Source organism: Ailuropoda melanoleuca, chromosome 7 (assembly GCF_002007445.2).
Source record: "Ailuropoda melanoleuca isolate Jingjing chromosome 7, ASM200744v2, whole genome shotgun sequence".
In the NCBI taxonomy this organism is placed as follows: domain Eukaryota; kingdom Metazoa; phylum Chordata; class Mammalia; order Carnivora; family Ursidae; genus Ailuropoda; species Ailuropoda melanoleuca.
In genome coordinates, this window is record NC_048224.1 from 63437005 (window position 1) to 63450580 (window position 13576).

At 36.7% G+C, this 13576-nt stretch overlaps 1 protein-coding gene across 1 annotated transcript in view; it reads right to left on the reverse strand.

Annotated features, from left to right (window-relative positions):
* The window catches only part of MICU2 (mitochondrial calcium uptake 2), a 178873-nt gene that overhangs the window by 39898 nt on the left and 125399 nt on the right, over nucleotides 1-13576 (reverse strand). Inside the window, exon 7 of the mRNA XM_002928927.4 lies at nucleotides 5281-5346. Within this exon, the coding sequence (XP_002928973.1) occupies nucleotides 5281-5346 (66 nt within the window). The remainder of the gene's footprint in view (nucleotides 1-5280; nucleotides 5347-13576) is intronic.

The following is a 13576-nucleotide window of genomic DNA, read 5'->3' on the forward strand; positions in this document are numbered from 1 at the left end:
CTGTACCAACTTGCATTCCCACCAACAGTGTAAGAGGGTTCCCCTTTCTCCACATCCTCTGCAACATTTGTTGTTTCCTGCCTTGTTAATTCTTGCCATTCTAAGGTGTAAGGTGGTATCTCATTGTGGTTTTGATTTGCATTTCCCTGATGATACTGAACATTTTTTCATGTGTCTGTCAGCCATTCATATGTCTTCTTTGGAGAAGTGTCTGTTCATGTCTTCTACCCATTTATTGACTGGATTATTTCTTAACCACTGTGCTATACTGCAGAGAAAATGGTAGAGCTGGAGGCTGGAACAATAGTCGGCCTGAGGGTAGTTAGATCATATCTGTGCTTTTAGGTCACCCTGGCTATAATGAGAAAATGAATTAGAAAAGACAGGAGTGGACGCAGAGCCATCAGTCAATAGGCCACTGCAGTAACTCACGTGAGAAATGAAGGTAGTCTGATAAAATGACAGTTGTGAAAACAGAACAAAAAAGGAAGGATCTGAGAAACTTTTAAGAGGTAGAACAGAGAGTACCTAGTGACTAAATGGATATAAGGGGTAATGAAATGTTGAAGATGACTCCTAGTTTTCTGGGTTACTGAAAAGTAATCTGGTAATTAGTTTTTTTCCTACTGATTACTGATTTTTTCCTGCTGATTTTTTTTTGCTACTGATTTACTGGGTTTATATTTTGACTGTTCTGTTGCTCACTACACCATTTCATTACCCCTCTCATTACCTGCATTTTCTAGAATGTTCTTGGCTATTCTCTCATGTTTATTCTCCCAGATGAAGTTTAGAATAATTTTGCCAAGTTTCTGTACACCTCCTACCTCCCCAACACTATCACCAAAGAAGAAACCATTCAACCCCTGCCCCCAAACGCCAAAACACAACCAAACAAAATGGAAATCAGGTGCTCAGGTGTTGAGTTCTGATGTAGCCTGTATTGATTCATAGATTAATTTACTGGGGATTAGCCACTTTACAATGCTCACTATCGCTACCTAAGAATAAAGCCTGTCTTTATTTCAATCTTCTCTTATGTTCCTCAATTAAAATTTATTGTTTATAGTTTTCTTCATGTAGATTTTTTTTTTTAAGATTTTATTTATTTATTTGACAGAGAGAGAGAGAGACAGCCAGCGAGAGAGGGAACACAAGCAGGGGGAGTGGGAGAGGAAGAAGCAGGCTCCTAGTGAAGGAGCCTGATGTGGGGCTCGATCCCAGGACCCCGGGATCACACCCTGAGCTGAAGGCAGATGCTTAATGACTGAGCCACCCAGGCGCCCCTCCATGTAGATTCTTTTAAGTATTATTTTTTTGTTTTGTTTTTAAATTTTTCTATTTGTGCATAGTTGATACACAATGTTACATTAGTTTCAGGTGTACAACAGTGATTCAACATCTCTATATGTTATCAAGTGTAGCTCCCATCTGTCATCATCAACACTATTAAATACCACTGACTATATTCCCTATGCTGTACATTTTATTCCCTAGATCTTTAAAATACTAACCTTTATTTTTCATATATCTTAAAAACTAGTTAATTATCAAATGTTCAGTGTCATTAATATAAACCTCATCAAAAATAAATTCTAGTTCATGCTTTTGGTATATAGTACGGTATTTATTTTAAAGGGTAAAATTTTATACTAAATTAACTGTATTGGTTTTACCTAAAATATCTGCTTTTGGAACTTACTAACCATGTTTATTAAAAGTCATTGTAAACCTACTGGCCAATTAAAATATGATAACTGCTTTTTGACTTCCCACAGGAGAGTGAGATGACAAAAAAGCTTCTCCCCAAAAAGCAAACAGCTGGACAAAATGGTCAAAACACAACTGTTCGGAGCACTGGGTGTTATACGCAAACAATGAATTATGGAACACTACGTCAAAAACTAAGGATGTACTGTATGGTGACTAACATAACACAATAAAAAAAATAAAAATAAAAATAAACATAATTAAAAAAAAGCACAACTATTCGGTGCTGTGGAATCCAACAAAGTGAGAAGCGTTTTTTAAATTAACTACTAAACTTTGGGCAGCACACAGTCTATGGCCTCCTTGCCTTTCCAGCTTTACCCTGTGGGAGTTCTACCAGAGAGTGTCAGGCTTCCAAAACCAGTTTCCTTGTTGCTGATGGAGGGAGTTTACTTGGTGATCTTGATGGCTCCTTACCTGAGACTGCAGGCCTCTTTGGAGCAAACAATGGACTGGCAGATGGCCAGGTACTTGAAAGACTGAGGAGTTGAGACAACCATAAGGACTTGCTGAACTCTCCTTACACCCCAGGAGGGCGCACATACAGCAGAGACCACACCAGCTCCAGCTGCACATACAGCAGAGACCACACCAGCTCCAGCTGCCCACACATCCTTGGCTCAAAAGCTGACACAGGTGTGTACACTGGCAGGCTTAAAAAGAGCCTAAGTGTGAATGTACTCACACCTTATTATCTCCATTGTCTTAGTATAATCTCTGGCCAATCTCTAGCTGGACACTAAAACTGTGCAGACACAGGAATGACTCCTAGGAAGCCAGGCTAAAAATAAAAATCAAATAGATTTCCTGTGTAGTAGTTTTTCCCTTGAGGGAAAAGAGTCCATTTATAATAGTAAAAAAGTAATGTCACTAGGGATGCCCTTAAGAAACAAATTGCAGATGAATGAAAAAATTAAACGTAAAAAACCAAAAGCATAACTAAACCAGAGGATAATATAGGTTAGTATTTATAACTGATTTTGATGTGGGGAAGACATTTTAAAAAATGAAAGTAATTAGATAAATAAAATTAAAAGACAAATAAATATGACCATGTAAAATATAAAAACATCTATAACCATAACATAAAAAAACCAAATCTGATATATATTTCAATAATTTTAACAGATACTAGGTTAATATTCTTAAATATACTTTTAAAAGTACTCTTAGAAATACTCTTAAAAGTAAATATGAAGAAAAATCTAAAGAAATTCCTAAAGAACAGAAAATTTATAAAATAAGAAATACCTTGAAAAAGAATAACTGAGATACCTTTTCCCCTATCTAATTGGCACTGCTTAAAAACCAAAACAAAAACAGATACCAATTCTGGAGAGCCTGTTTACAGGGTGGCATGCTTACTCAATGGTGGTAGGACTGTAAATTGTTAAAACCCCTCCAGAAGCCAGTTTAACCATATGAATCAAAAGTCTTAAAAGTATCCATGCCTTTTGACCCAACAATGTCAGCTTTAGAACGCTCTCCTAAATTTACATGTTTAACTATTTACTGAGGCATGATTCTACTAGCAAATATTTGGAAACGATCTTAACGAGCAAAATAAAAATGTCATATTCATATGTTTAAATATTTGTTCATTCATTCAAAAATATTTACCGATCATTTAGAGCATGCTCTGGTGCTTTCCCAGGCTATGTAGATATAACTTATGTAGTAAAGAATTTCCTGTACCTAGATAGAGGTCTGGTTTTGTCCTGGGCTGCTGGGAGGTGATCTCTACGATAAGTGTCTTATTTACTTGGGGGCCTTGGGCCATATCAGACTAACAATGAGGTTTAGGGTGGTGGCTTGGGTCATGGGGCATCAGCATGACCTCCAGAATGGCTAGGGATGGGGGTTAGCAACATGGGCAGCACCAAATTTATATAGCTGACCCTAAGAAAATCTCTGGACATTAGGGCCCTGATTGGCACTTCTCCATGTGTACTGTTATACACCTTGCTGGGAGAATTAGTGTTATCCATGACCCCACTGGGGAGAGGACAACTGGAACCTCTGCTTGTGGAACTTTCTGGACCTCTGCCTCACGTGTCTCTTCCTTTGGCTGATTTTAATCTGTATCTGCTCATTTTAAGAAACTGTACCCATGACCCTAACAATTTTCAGTGAGCTTTGTGAGTTCTGCCAGTGAATAATGGAACCCAAGGGTGTTCTTAGGGGTCCCCTGAACTTGCAACTGCTAACAAAAGTAGGTGGTCTTGTGGACTGCTCCCTAAGTTTAAACAACTGTAAAGAGAGCAATGATGCGTACAGTTCAGAGGAGGACACAGACAATTAAATTATGCTAATGTGTGAGTGCTGTTATGATGGTGGACATACAGGCTAGGATGGGAACACACAGAATACATACATCGAGGAAAAGGGAACACCATTCAAGGACTCGGAAATGGGAAAAGAAGTCCAGCACAGGATTGCTCAAAGGGATGAAATGTAAGAAAGAATTGTGATTTTAATAATTTGCAAAATTTGAAGTAGAGATGCTCTAAGAAGATGAAATAATTTGGAAATTTAAGAAAACCTCATGGAAAGCATACTGTGGAATTAGAACTGTCTAGAACTAGTGGTGGGAATGAAAATTGGCTCATTTTCTACAGGAGACACTTGCCAAAACTTGTCAAAGTTTATGAACAACCTTAGAAATATCATACCTTTTGACCCAGCAATCAAATTTCTGGGCAGTTATCCGTCAGATATATTAGCATATGTATAAAATGATATAATTACAGGATTATTAACTGTAGCATTATTTGCATTATCAAAAGAGTGGAAATACATTAAATGTTTTTAAAGAGGGGGATGGGGGCGCCTGGGTGGCACTGCGGTTAAGCGTCTGCCTTCGGCTCAGGGCGTGATCCCGGCGTTATGGGATCGAGCCCCACATCAGGCTCCTCCACTATGAGCCTGCTTCTTCCTCTCCCACTCCCCCTGCTTGTGTTCCCTCTCTCGCTGGCTGTCTCTACCTCTGTCGAATAAATGAATAAAATCTTAAAAAAAAAAAAAGAATATTTAAAAAAAAATAAAGGGGGATGTTTACATAAACTAGTACATCCATACAACAAAGCACGATGGCGCTGTTAAAAAGGAGATAATTAGACGTAGGGAGGAAAAAATGGGAGAGTGTGAGACAATGTACTGTGCTGCTCCTTGTAGAAAAATGGTAAAAGAACACATGGATGTATTTAGTTACTTCTTTATAGATACACTTACACACATGAGGTATCTCTGGGCGAATATATAGGACACTGAAAGCACTCACTGCTCAGGGAAAACTGGGTAACTGGGAGGAAAATACTCCCCTCTGTACATACTCTTGTGAAACTTCTGAAGTCTGGACCATGTGAATGTAGCACATCTATTCAAAATATTTAGAAAAATGAAGTTACTGATAACTTTCCCAACTATCTGAGAATATTTATTTGACAAACGGAATAGAGAAACCACTGTACATATCATCTGTCTGGAAATATTTAGTTTATTTTCACATACCTGGCACTCTGTTTCATTAGCTACTGTTGTCTTCAGGTCATCTTGTTTACTTATGATCTTCTGTAGCTAGAACGACAGCAAACATGAATTTAGCTGTGTGACTACTGGACTGTTCAAAATAGCCTAAAAAACAGATGCTAAGTTTTCACTGTAAAATATATACTAATTGTTAAATATTAGCTTAAATTCTTTCTGCATTATAGCTAACACTGTTATTTTTTCTTAAATCATGTAAGAATCAAAGGAGTACTTACATTATTACACTTTTTTGTAATACAAATTACAATTAAAAAATTACAATAAAAAATTACAATCATTTTTTTCCTAAGAAAGCTAGTTTACTTAATACATATTCCAAAGATATTACTCTACGAAAACTTCATGACTACCCTCATTCTTCAAGAGAATTTTGATTCATAATTTATTTTGTATCATTGATAGTTTATGGCCACATTTTCAAGTATATAGCTTTTTTTTTTAAGAGAGGGAGAGAAAGGTGGGAGGGGTAGAGGAAGAAGGAGTTTTGGATTTTTTTTTTTTTTGAGAGAGAGAGAGAGAGAGAGAGAATATCTTCGAGCAGGCTCTACACCCAGAGTGGAGCCTAACTTGGGGCTCAATTTCATAACCCTGAGATCATGTGAGATCATGACCTGAGTGGAAATCAAGAGTTTGTCACTTAACCGACTGAGCCACCCAGGTGCCCGTCAAGCATATAGACCTTCAAAAGCTACTTATACCATATAAAAATGGTCTTCTTCTCCTTATGCATTTATAAAGCATCAAAATAATTTTTTAAATATATTTTATTTATTTATTTGAGAGAGTGTGAGAGAGCAGGAGCAGGGGGAGAGGTAGGGGGAGAGGCAGAGAATCCCAAGCAGACTCTGAGCTGAACCCAGGTGCCCCAAGCATCAAAATAATTTAAAAACCTACATTTCTGCCAATTATAAAATTGTTAATAGTACCTTGAGACTGAATACACTTAAAAACCTACCTTTCATTTGTACCAATCCTCATATGGAAAGCAAATTAAAAAAAAGTTTTAAAAAATTAAATGTAGAAAAAGCATTTGACAAAATACAGCATCCTTTCCTGATTAAAACTCTTCAGAGTGTATGGATAGAGGGAACATTCCTCAATTTCATAAAAACCATCTATGAAAAACCCACGGTGAACATCATTCTCAGGAACATGACAAGGATGTCCACTCTCACCACTATTGTTCAACATAGTACTAAAAGTCCTAGCATCAGCAATCAGACAACAAAAAGAAATAAAAGGTATTCAAACTGGCAAAGAAGAAGTCAAGCTCTCTCTCTCCACAGATGACATGATACTTTATGTGGAAAACCCAAAAGACTCCACCACCAAATTACTAGAACTCATAGAGCAATTCAGTAATGTGGCAGGATATAAACTCAATGCACAGAAATCAGTTTCTTTCCTATACACTAACAATGTAACTGTAGAAAGAGAAATTAGGGAATTGATTCCATTTACAGTAGCACCAAAAACCGTTAAGATACCTTGGAATAAACCTAACCAAAGAGGTAAAGTGTCCAGAAACTACAGAACACTGATGAAAGACATTGAAGAAGACACAAAAAGATGGAAAAACATTCCATGCTCATGGATTGGAAGAAAAAACATTGTTAAAATGTCTATACTACCCAGAGCAATCTATGCTTTCAACTCCATCCTTATCAAAATATCAATGCCATTTTTCAAAATGCTGGAACAAACAATCCTAAAATTTGTATGGAACCAGGAAAGACCCTGAATTGCCAAGGAAATGTTGAAAAAGAAAAACAAAGCTGGGGCATCACATTGCCTGATTTCAAGCTGTATTACAAAGCTGTGATCACCGAGACAGCATGGTACTGCCACAAAAACAGACACACAGATCAATGGAATAGAATAGAGAGCCCAGATATGGACCCTCAACTCTACAGTCAACTAATCTTCGACAAAACAGGAAAAAATATCCAATGGAAAAAATACAGTCTCTTCAATAAATGGTGCTGGGAAAATTGGACAGCTCTGTATAGAAGAATGAAGCTTGATCATTCTCTTACACCATACACAAAGATAAACTCTAAATGGATGCAAGACCTCCATGTGAGACAGGAATCATAGACAGTAACCTCTTTGACATCGGTTTCAAGACATGTCTCCAAAGGCAAGGGAAACAAAAGCAAAAATGAACTTTTGGGACTTCATCAAGATAAAAACCTTCTGCACAGCAAAGGAAACAGTCAACAAAACAGGCAACCCACGGAATGGGAGAAGATATTTGCAAATGACATTACAGATAAAGGGCTGGTATCCAAGATCTATAAAGAACTTCTCAAACTTAAAACCCAAAAAACAAATAATCAAGTCAAAATGTGGGCACAAGACATACTTCTCCAAAGAAGACATATGAATGGCTAACGGACACATGAAAAAATGTTCAACATCATTAGCCATCAGGGAAATTCAAATCAAAACCACACTGAGATACCACCTTACACCAGTTAGAGTGGCAAAAATTAACAAGGCAGGAAACAACAAATGTTGGAGATAATGTGGAGAGAGGGGAACCCTCTTACACTGTTGGTGGGAATGCAAGTTGGTACAGCCAGTCTGGAAAACAGTATGGAAGTTCCTCAAGATGTTAAAAATAGAGCTACCCTATGACCCAGCAATTGCACTACTAGGTATTTACCCCAAGGAAACAGATGTAGTGAAAAGAAGGGGCACATGCACCCCAATGTTCATAGCAGCATTGTCCACAATAGCTAAATCGTGGATGGAGCCGAGAAGCCCTTCAACAGATGAATGGATAGAGCAGATGTGGTCCGTATCTACAATGGAATATTACTCAGCCATCAGAAAGGATGAATACCCACCATTTGCACTGACATGGCTGGAACTGGAGGGGATTATGCTCAGTGAAATAAGTCAAGCAGAGAAAGACAATTGTATGCTTTCACTTATATGTGGAACATAAGGAATAGCATGGAGGACATTAAGAAAAGGAAGGGAAAAATAAGGGGGGGGAATCAAAGGGGGAGATGAACCATGAGAAACTACGGACTCTGGGAAACAAACTGAGGGTTTCAGGGGGAGAGGGGTTGGGGGATGGGTAAGCCCAGTGATGGGTATTAAGGAGGGCAAGTATTGCAAGGAGCACTGGGTGTAGTGTGCAAATGATGAATCATGGAGCACTACATCGGGAACTAATGAAGTACTGTATGGTGACTAACATAATAAAAAAAGAAATTCAAATAAATTATATCAAATTGTATGTTTTTTTTGTGGTATCATCTTCTACTCTGCCTAATGGTTTTGAGATTCATTCACGTTTGCATATAAGTAGTCTGTTCTTATTTATTGTTGAGCTGTATCTCACTGTATAAGTATATTACTACTTATCTATTCACTTGTTGATAGATGTTTGTACTGTCTCTAGTTTTTGACTGCTGTGAATCAAGCTATCAAAAAATTTTTTTCCAGCTTTACTGAGGTATACTTAATATACAAAAAAATTAAACACACTAATGTGTACATTTTGATGAGTTTGGACACATGCATATATCTGAGATACATCAAGGTAATAAACATACCCATCACCTCCAAAAGATTTGTGTGTTTTCTTTTTCCTTTGGTGTAAGAACACTCAGGATATGATGTACCTTCTTAAGTTTTTAAGTGTACAACACTGTACTCTTAACTATATGAACTATATTGTACAGGAGATCTCTGCCATAAGCTTTCTTGTACAATTCTTTTGTGGGTTTTTTTGTGTGGATATATTTTAATATTTCTCTTGGATGAATTCCAAGGAAGGGAACAATTAAGTCCTTAACTTTAAATTATTAAGTTGTTGAGTTCTTTATATATTCTGGATACAAGTCCTTTGTGAAATATCTGCTTGGAAAATATTTTCTTCCATCCTATAGTTTGCCTATTCATTTTCTTTCTTTTTTTTAAAGATTTCATTTATTCATTTGACAGAGAGAGAGACAGCCAGCGAGAGAGGGAACACAAGCAGGGGGAGTGGGAGAGGAAGAAGCAGGCTCCTAGCAGAGGAGCCCAACGTGGGGCTCGATCCCAGAACGCCGGGACCACGCCCTGAGATGAAGGCAGATGCGTAACAACTGAGCCACCCAGGTGCCCCTGCCTATTCATTTTCTTAACGGGTCTCTGAATGAATAAAAGTTTTTGATTTGGATGAAGACTAACTTGATTTTATTCTTTTGTGGTTATTGCTTAGTGCCCTAAGAAACTCTGAATATCCTAGATCCTGAATATATTCTTTTTTTTTTTCCCAGAAGCTTAACGGTTTTAGTTTTTTAGATCTATAATCCATCTCAAATACATTTTTATACAGACACATCTTGCTTTATTGCACTTTGTAGATATTGCATTTTTTAAAATTGATTTGTGACAACCCTGTATTGAGCAAGGCTCTTGGAGCCATTTTCCCAACAACATTTGTTCACTTTGTGTCTCTGTGTCACAGTCTGGTAATTCTTGTAATATTTAAAGCCTTTTCATTATTTTTATATTTGAACTGCTGCAATCTCATGATAAAACTTTAACAGATTAAGAATTACTTCTTATGAATGAGCACAGAAAGTGGTTTCTTGAAATGGAATCCACTCCTGGAGAAGACTGTTGAAATGACAACAAAGGATTTAGAGTATTACATAAACGTAGCTGATAAAGTAGTCAGCAGGGTTTTAGAGGATTGAATCCAATTTTGAAAGAAGTTCTACTGAGGGTAAAATGCTACCAAACAGCATCATATGCTACAGAGAAATCATTTGTGAAAGGAAATCATTTGTGAAAGGAACAATGAGGCAAACTCCACTGTCTTAAGAAATTGCCAGAGGGGTGCCTGGGTGGCACAGTGGTTAAGCATCTGCCTTCGGCTCAGGGCGTGATCTCGGCGTTATAGGATCGAGCCCCACATCGGGCTCCTCTGCTGTGAGCCTGCTTATTCCTCTCACACTCCCCCTGCTTGTGTTCCCTCTCTTGCTGGCTGTCTCTATCTCTGTCAAATAAATAAATAAAATCCTTAAAAAAAAAAAAGAAATTGCCACAATCACCCCAACTTCCAGCAACTACCACCCTGAGCCTTAAACACCCGGCAGCCTTAAACACTGATACGAGACCCTTCAGTAGCAAAAAAAGATTACCACTCACTGAAAGCTCAGGTGATAGTGAGCATTTTTTTTAACAATAAAGTATTTTTTAATTAAAGTATGTACATCAGTCTTTCAGACATAATGACACTTCACACTTAACAGACTATGGTATAGTATAAAAATAACTTTTATATGTACTAGGAAACCAAAAAATTCATTTGACTTGCTTTATTATGGTCGTTTGGAACTAAACCCGTGGGATCTCCAAGGTATGCCTACATATGGGTTGAGGCAGGGGTTATAACTAGTTTTTTTCATACACATATACAATTATTCTAGTGTCATTTACTGAAAAGACTTTTCTTTTCCTATAAACTGAGTTGGTGTTTTTATTGAGAATTAAGCAACCATGTACAGATTCTTTTTTATCTTCCACTGATCTACTTACCCACCCTTAGATCAATATCATAGCATCACCATTACTGTAGCTTTGCAGTAAGTCAAGGTCAGGTAGTGTGAGTTATCCACATTTGCTCTTGTTTCTCAAGACTGATTTGAGTGTTCTAGGTCTTCTGTTTTTACATATACACTTTAAAATCAGCTTGTTAATTTCTACCAAAAAAACCTGCTGTGATTTTGCTTGGGAAGTTAAATCTTTAGAACAATTTGGGAAGAACTGACATCTTAACACTACTGAATCTTCTTTTTTTTTCTTAAAGAGTTTTATTAATTTGTTTGACAGAGAGAGAGAGCACAAGCAGGGGGATTGGCAGGCAGAAGGAGAGGGAGAAGCAGGCTCTCCACCGACCAGGGAGCCTGATGCGGGGCTCCATTCCAGGACCCTGGGATCAGGACCTGGGCCAAAGGCAGCTTAACTGGCTGAGCCACTCAGGTGCCCCAACACTACTGAATCTTCTAACCATTAACATGATATATTCCTCCATTTTATTTAAGTTTCCTTGAATTTCTACTGGCAATGTCTTAAGTATTTGGTGAATGCTTTTGTTAAATTTATTTCTACTTACTTTATGTTATTTGATACCATCCAAAGGATAACTGATTTTAATTTCATTTTCCAACTATTTGCTACTAGTATGTGGAAATACAATTGATTTCTCCATACTGACATTCTATATTGAGAACTTCCTAAATTCGCTTTTGGTTCTAGCAGCTTTCCTTTCCTTGTTGATATCTGTGAATAAAGTCAGATTTACTTCTTCCTTCCCAATCTTTTTATCCCTCCCAACTTGTATTGTTATTATTAGAGTCTTCAGTAAAATGTTGAACAGAAGAGATAAGAAAATATAGCCTTGCCTTGTTTCTAGTCATAAAGGGACAGCATTCTATATTTGATCTGTAGCATGATGCTATCTTTAAATTTTTTATAAATGCCCTTTATCATATTGAAAAATTTCTCTTCAATTTCTACTTTGCTCAGTTTTATTATGAAAGTGCTTATTTTCTTAAATACTTTGTAAACATATAGTGAGAGGATCATGTTCATCTCTCCTTTATTCTGTTAATATGATGGATGCACTGATTTTCAATCTTTAAACAAATTTTGTATTCTTTGCATAAATCTCACTTGATTTTGGTGCATTATTTTATACAGTATATAATATGTTTTGTTCTACCTGCTTAGGTATTTTGTGTCTTTGTTCATGATGAAAGTTGGTGTATAATTTACTTTTCTTGTTAGACCTTTGCCAAATTTTAGTTATCAGGGATATGCTGGTCTTATGAAGGATCTGTTCCATTTTCTTGTATTTTCTGAAAGAGTTTGTGAAAATTTGGCATTTCTTCTTCCTTGAATGCTTGATAGCTTTCACCAGTAAAACCATCTGGGCCTGGACACTTTTTTGTGGGAAAGTTTTTGATAACAAGTTCAATTTCTTTGGTAACAGGCTAGACAGATTTCTATCTCTTGTTAGTTTTGGTAAGTCTTTCTCTTTTTTTTTTAAGGCATTTGTCCAGTTCATCTGAGTTATCAAATTTACAGTCACATATGAATAAGTTGTTCACAATATTCCATTTTAATCCTTCTGATATTTGTAGAATCTGTGGTGATATTTCCTTTTCATTTCTAATACTGGTAATTTGGACACTTTTAAAGTACTAAAATTAGATCCAGTACTGAAAATTATTCAAAATTTATCATACAGATAACAATTTAAAAATACAAATAGATGTTATCCATAGTGATTGTAAGTTTTTGTACAAAATTTTAAAAATGTGTATTTCTTTTATTATGACAGTTAATATAGTTGTTATAATCTTCACATAGTCATTAAGTAATTATAAATAAAACAAAGCAAGTAATATTAGTTCACTGAAACAAGAATTTTTTAGGAGGCTTTTTACAACATTGGCTTATTGCAATATGGTGTGGAATTTAGAAGAACAAAGTTCTGTCTTAAAGTTCTACCTAAGTGGGTATAGTATGAGATAAAGCTTGCCATGTTAAGAAATACCAAGTGTTGGCAAGGATGCAGAGAAAAAGGAACCCTTGGGTGCTGCTGGTAGGGATGCAGACTGGTACAGCCACTGTGTAAAATGGTATGGAGGTACCTCAAAAAATTAAAGATAGAAATATCACATAATCCAATAATTCCACCACTGGGTATTCACTCAAAGAAAACAAAAACACTAATATGAAAAGACATATGGACCCATATTTTTATTGCAGCATTATTTACAATAGCAAAGGTACAGAAATGACCTAAGTGTCCATCCACAGATGAACTGATAAAGATATGGAATATTATATAGCCATAAAAGGGTGAGATCTTGCCATTTGTGACAACATGGATGGACCTAGATATTAGGCTAAGTGAAATAAGTCAGACAGAGAAAGAGAAATACCACATGATTTTACTTATATGTGGAACCCCCAAAACAAATGAATAAACAAACAAAAAGCAGAATCAAACTTATACACAGAACAAACTGATGGTTGTCAGGGGGGAGATCAGTAGGGGGAGGTGGGCAAAATGGGTGAAGGCGAGTGAGAGATACAGGCTTCTAGTTATGGAATGAATTAGTCACAAAAATTAAAGCATAGTGAATACAGTTAAAGGTACCATAATAGCACTGCATGGTGACAGATGGTAACTACACTTCTAGTGAGCGCAGCATAACACAGAGCTGTTGAAGCACTATGT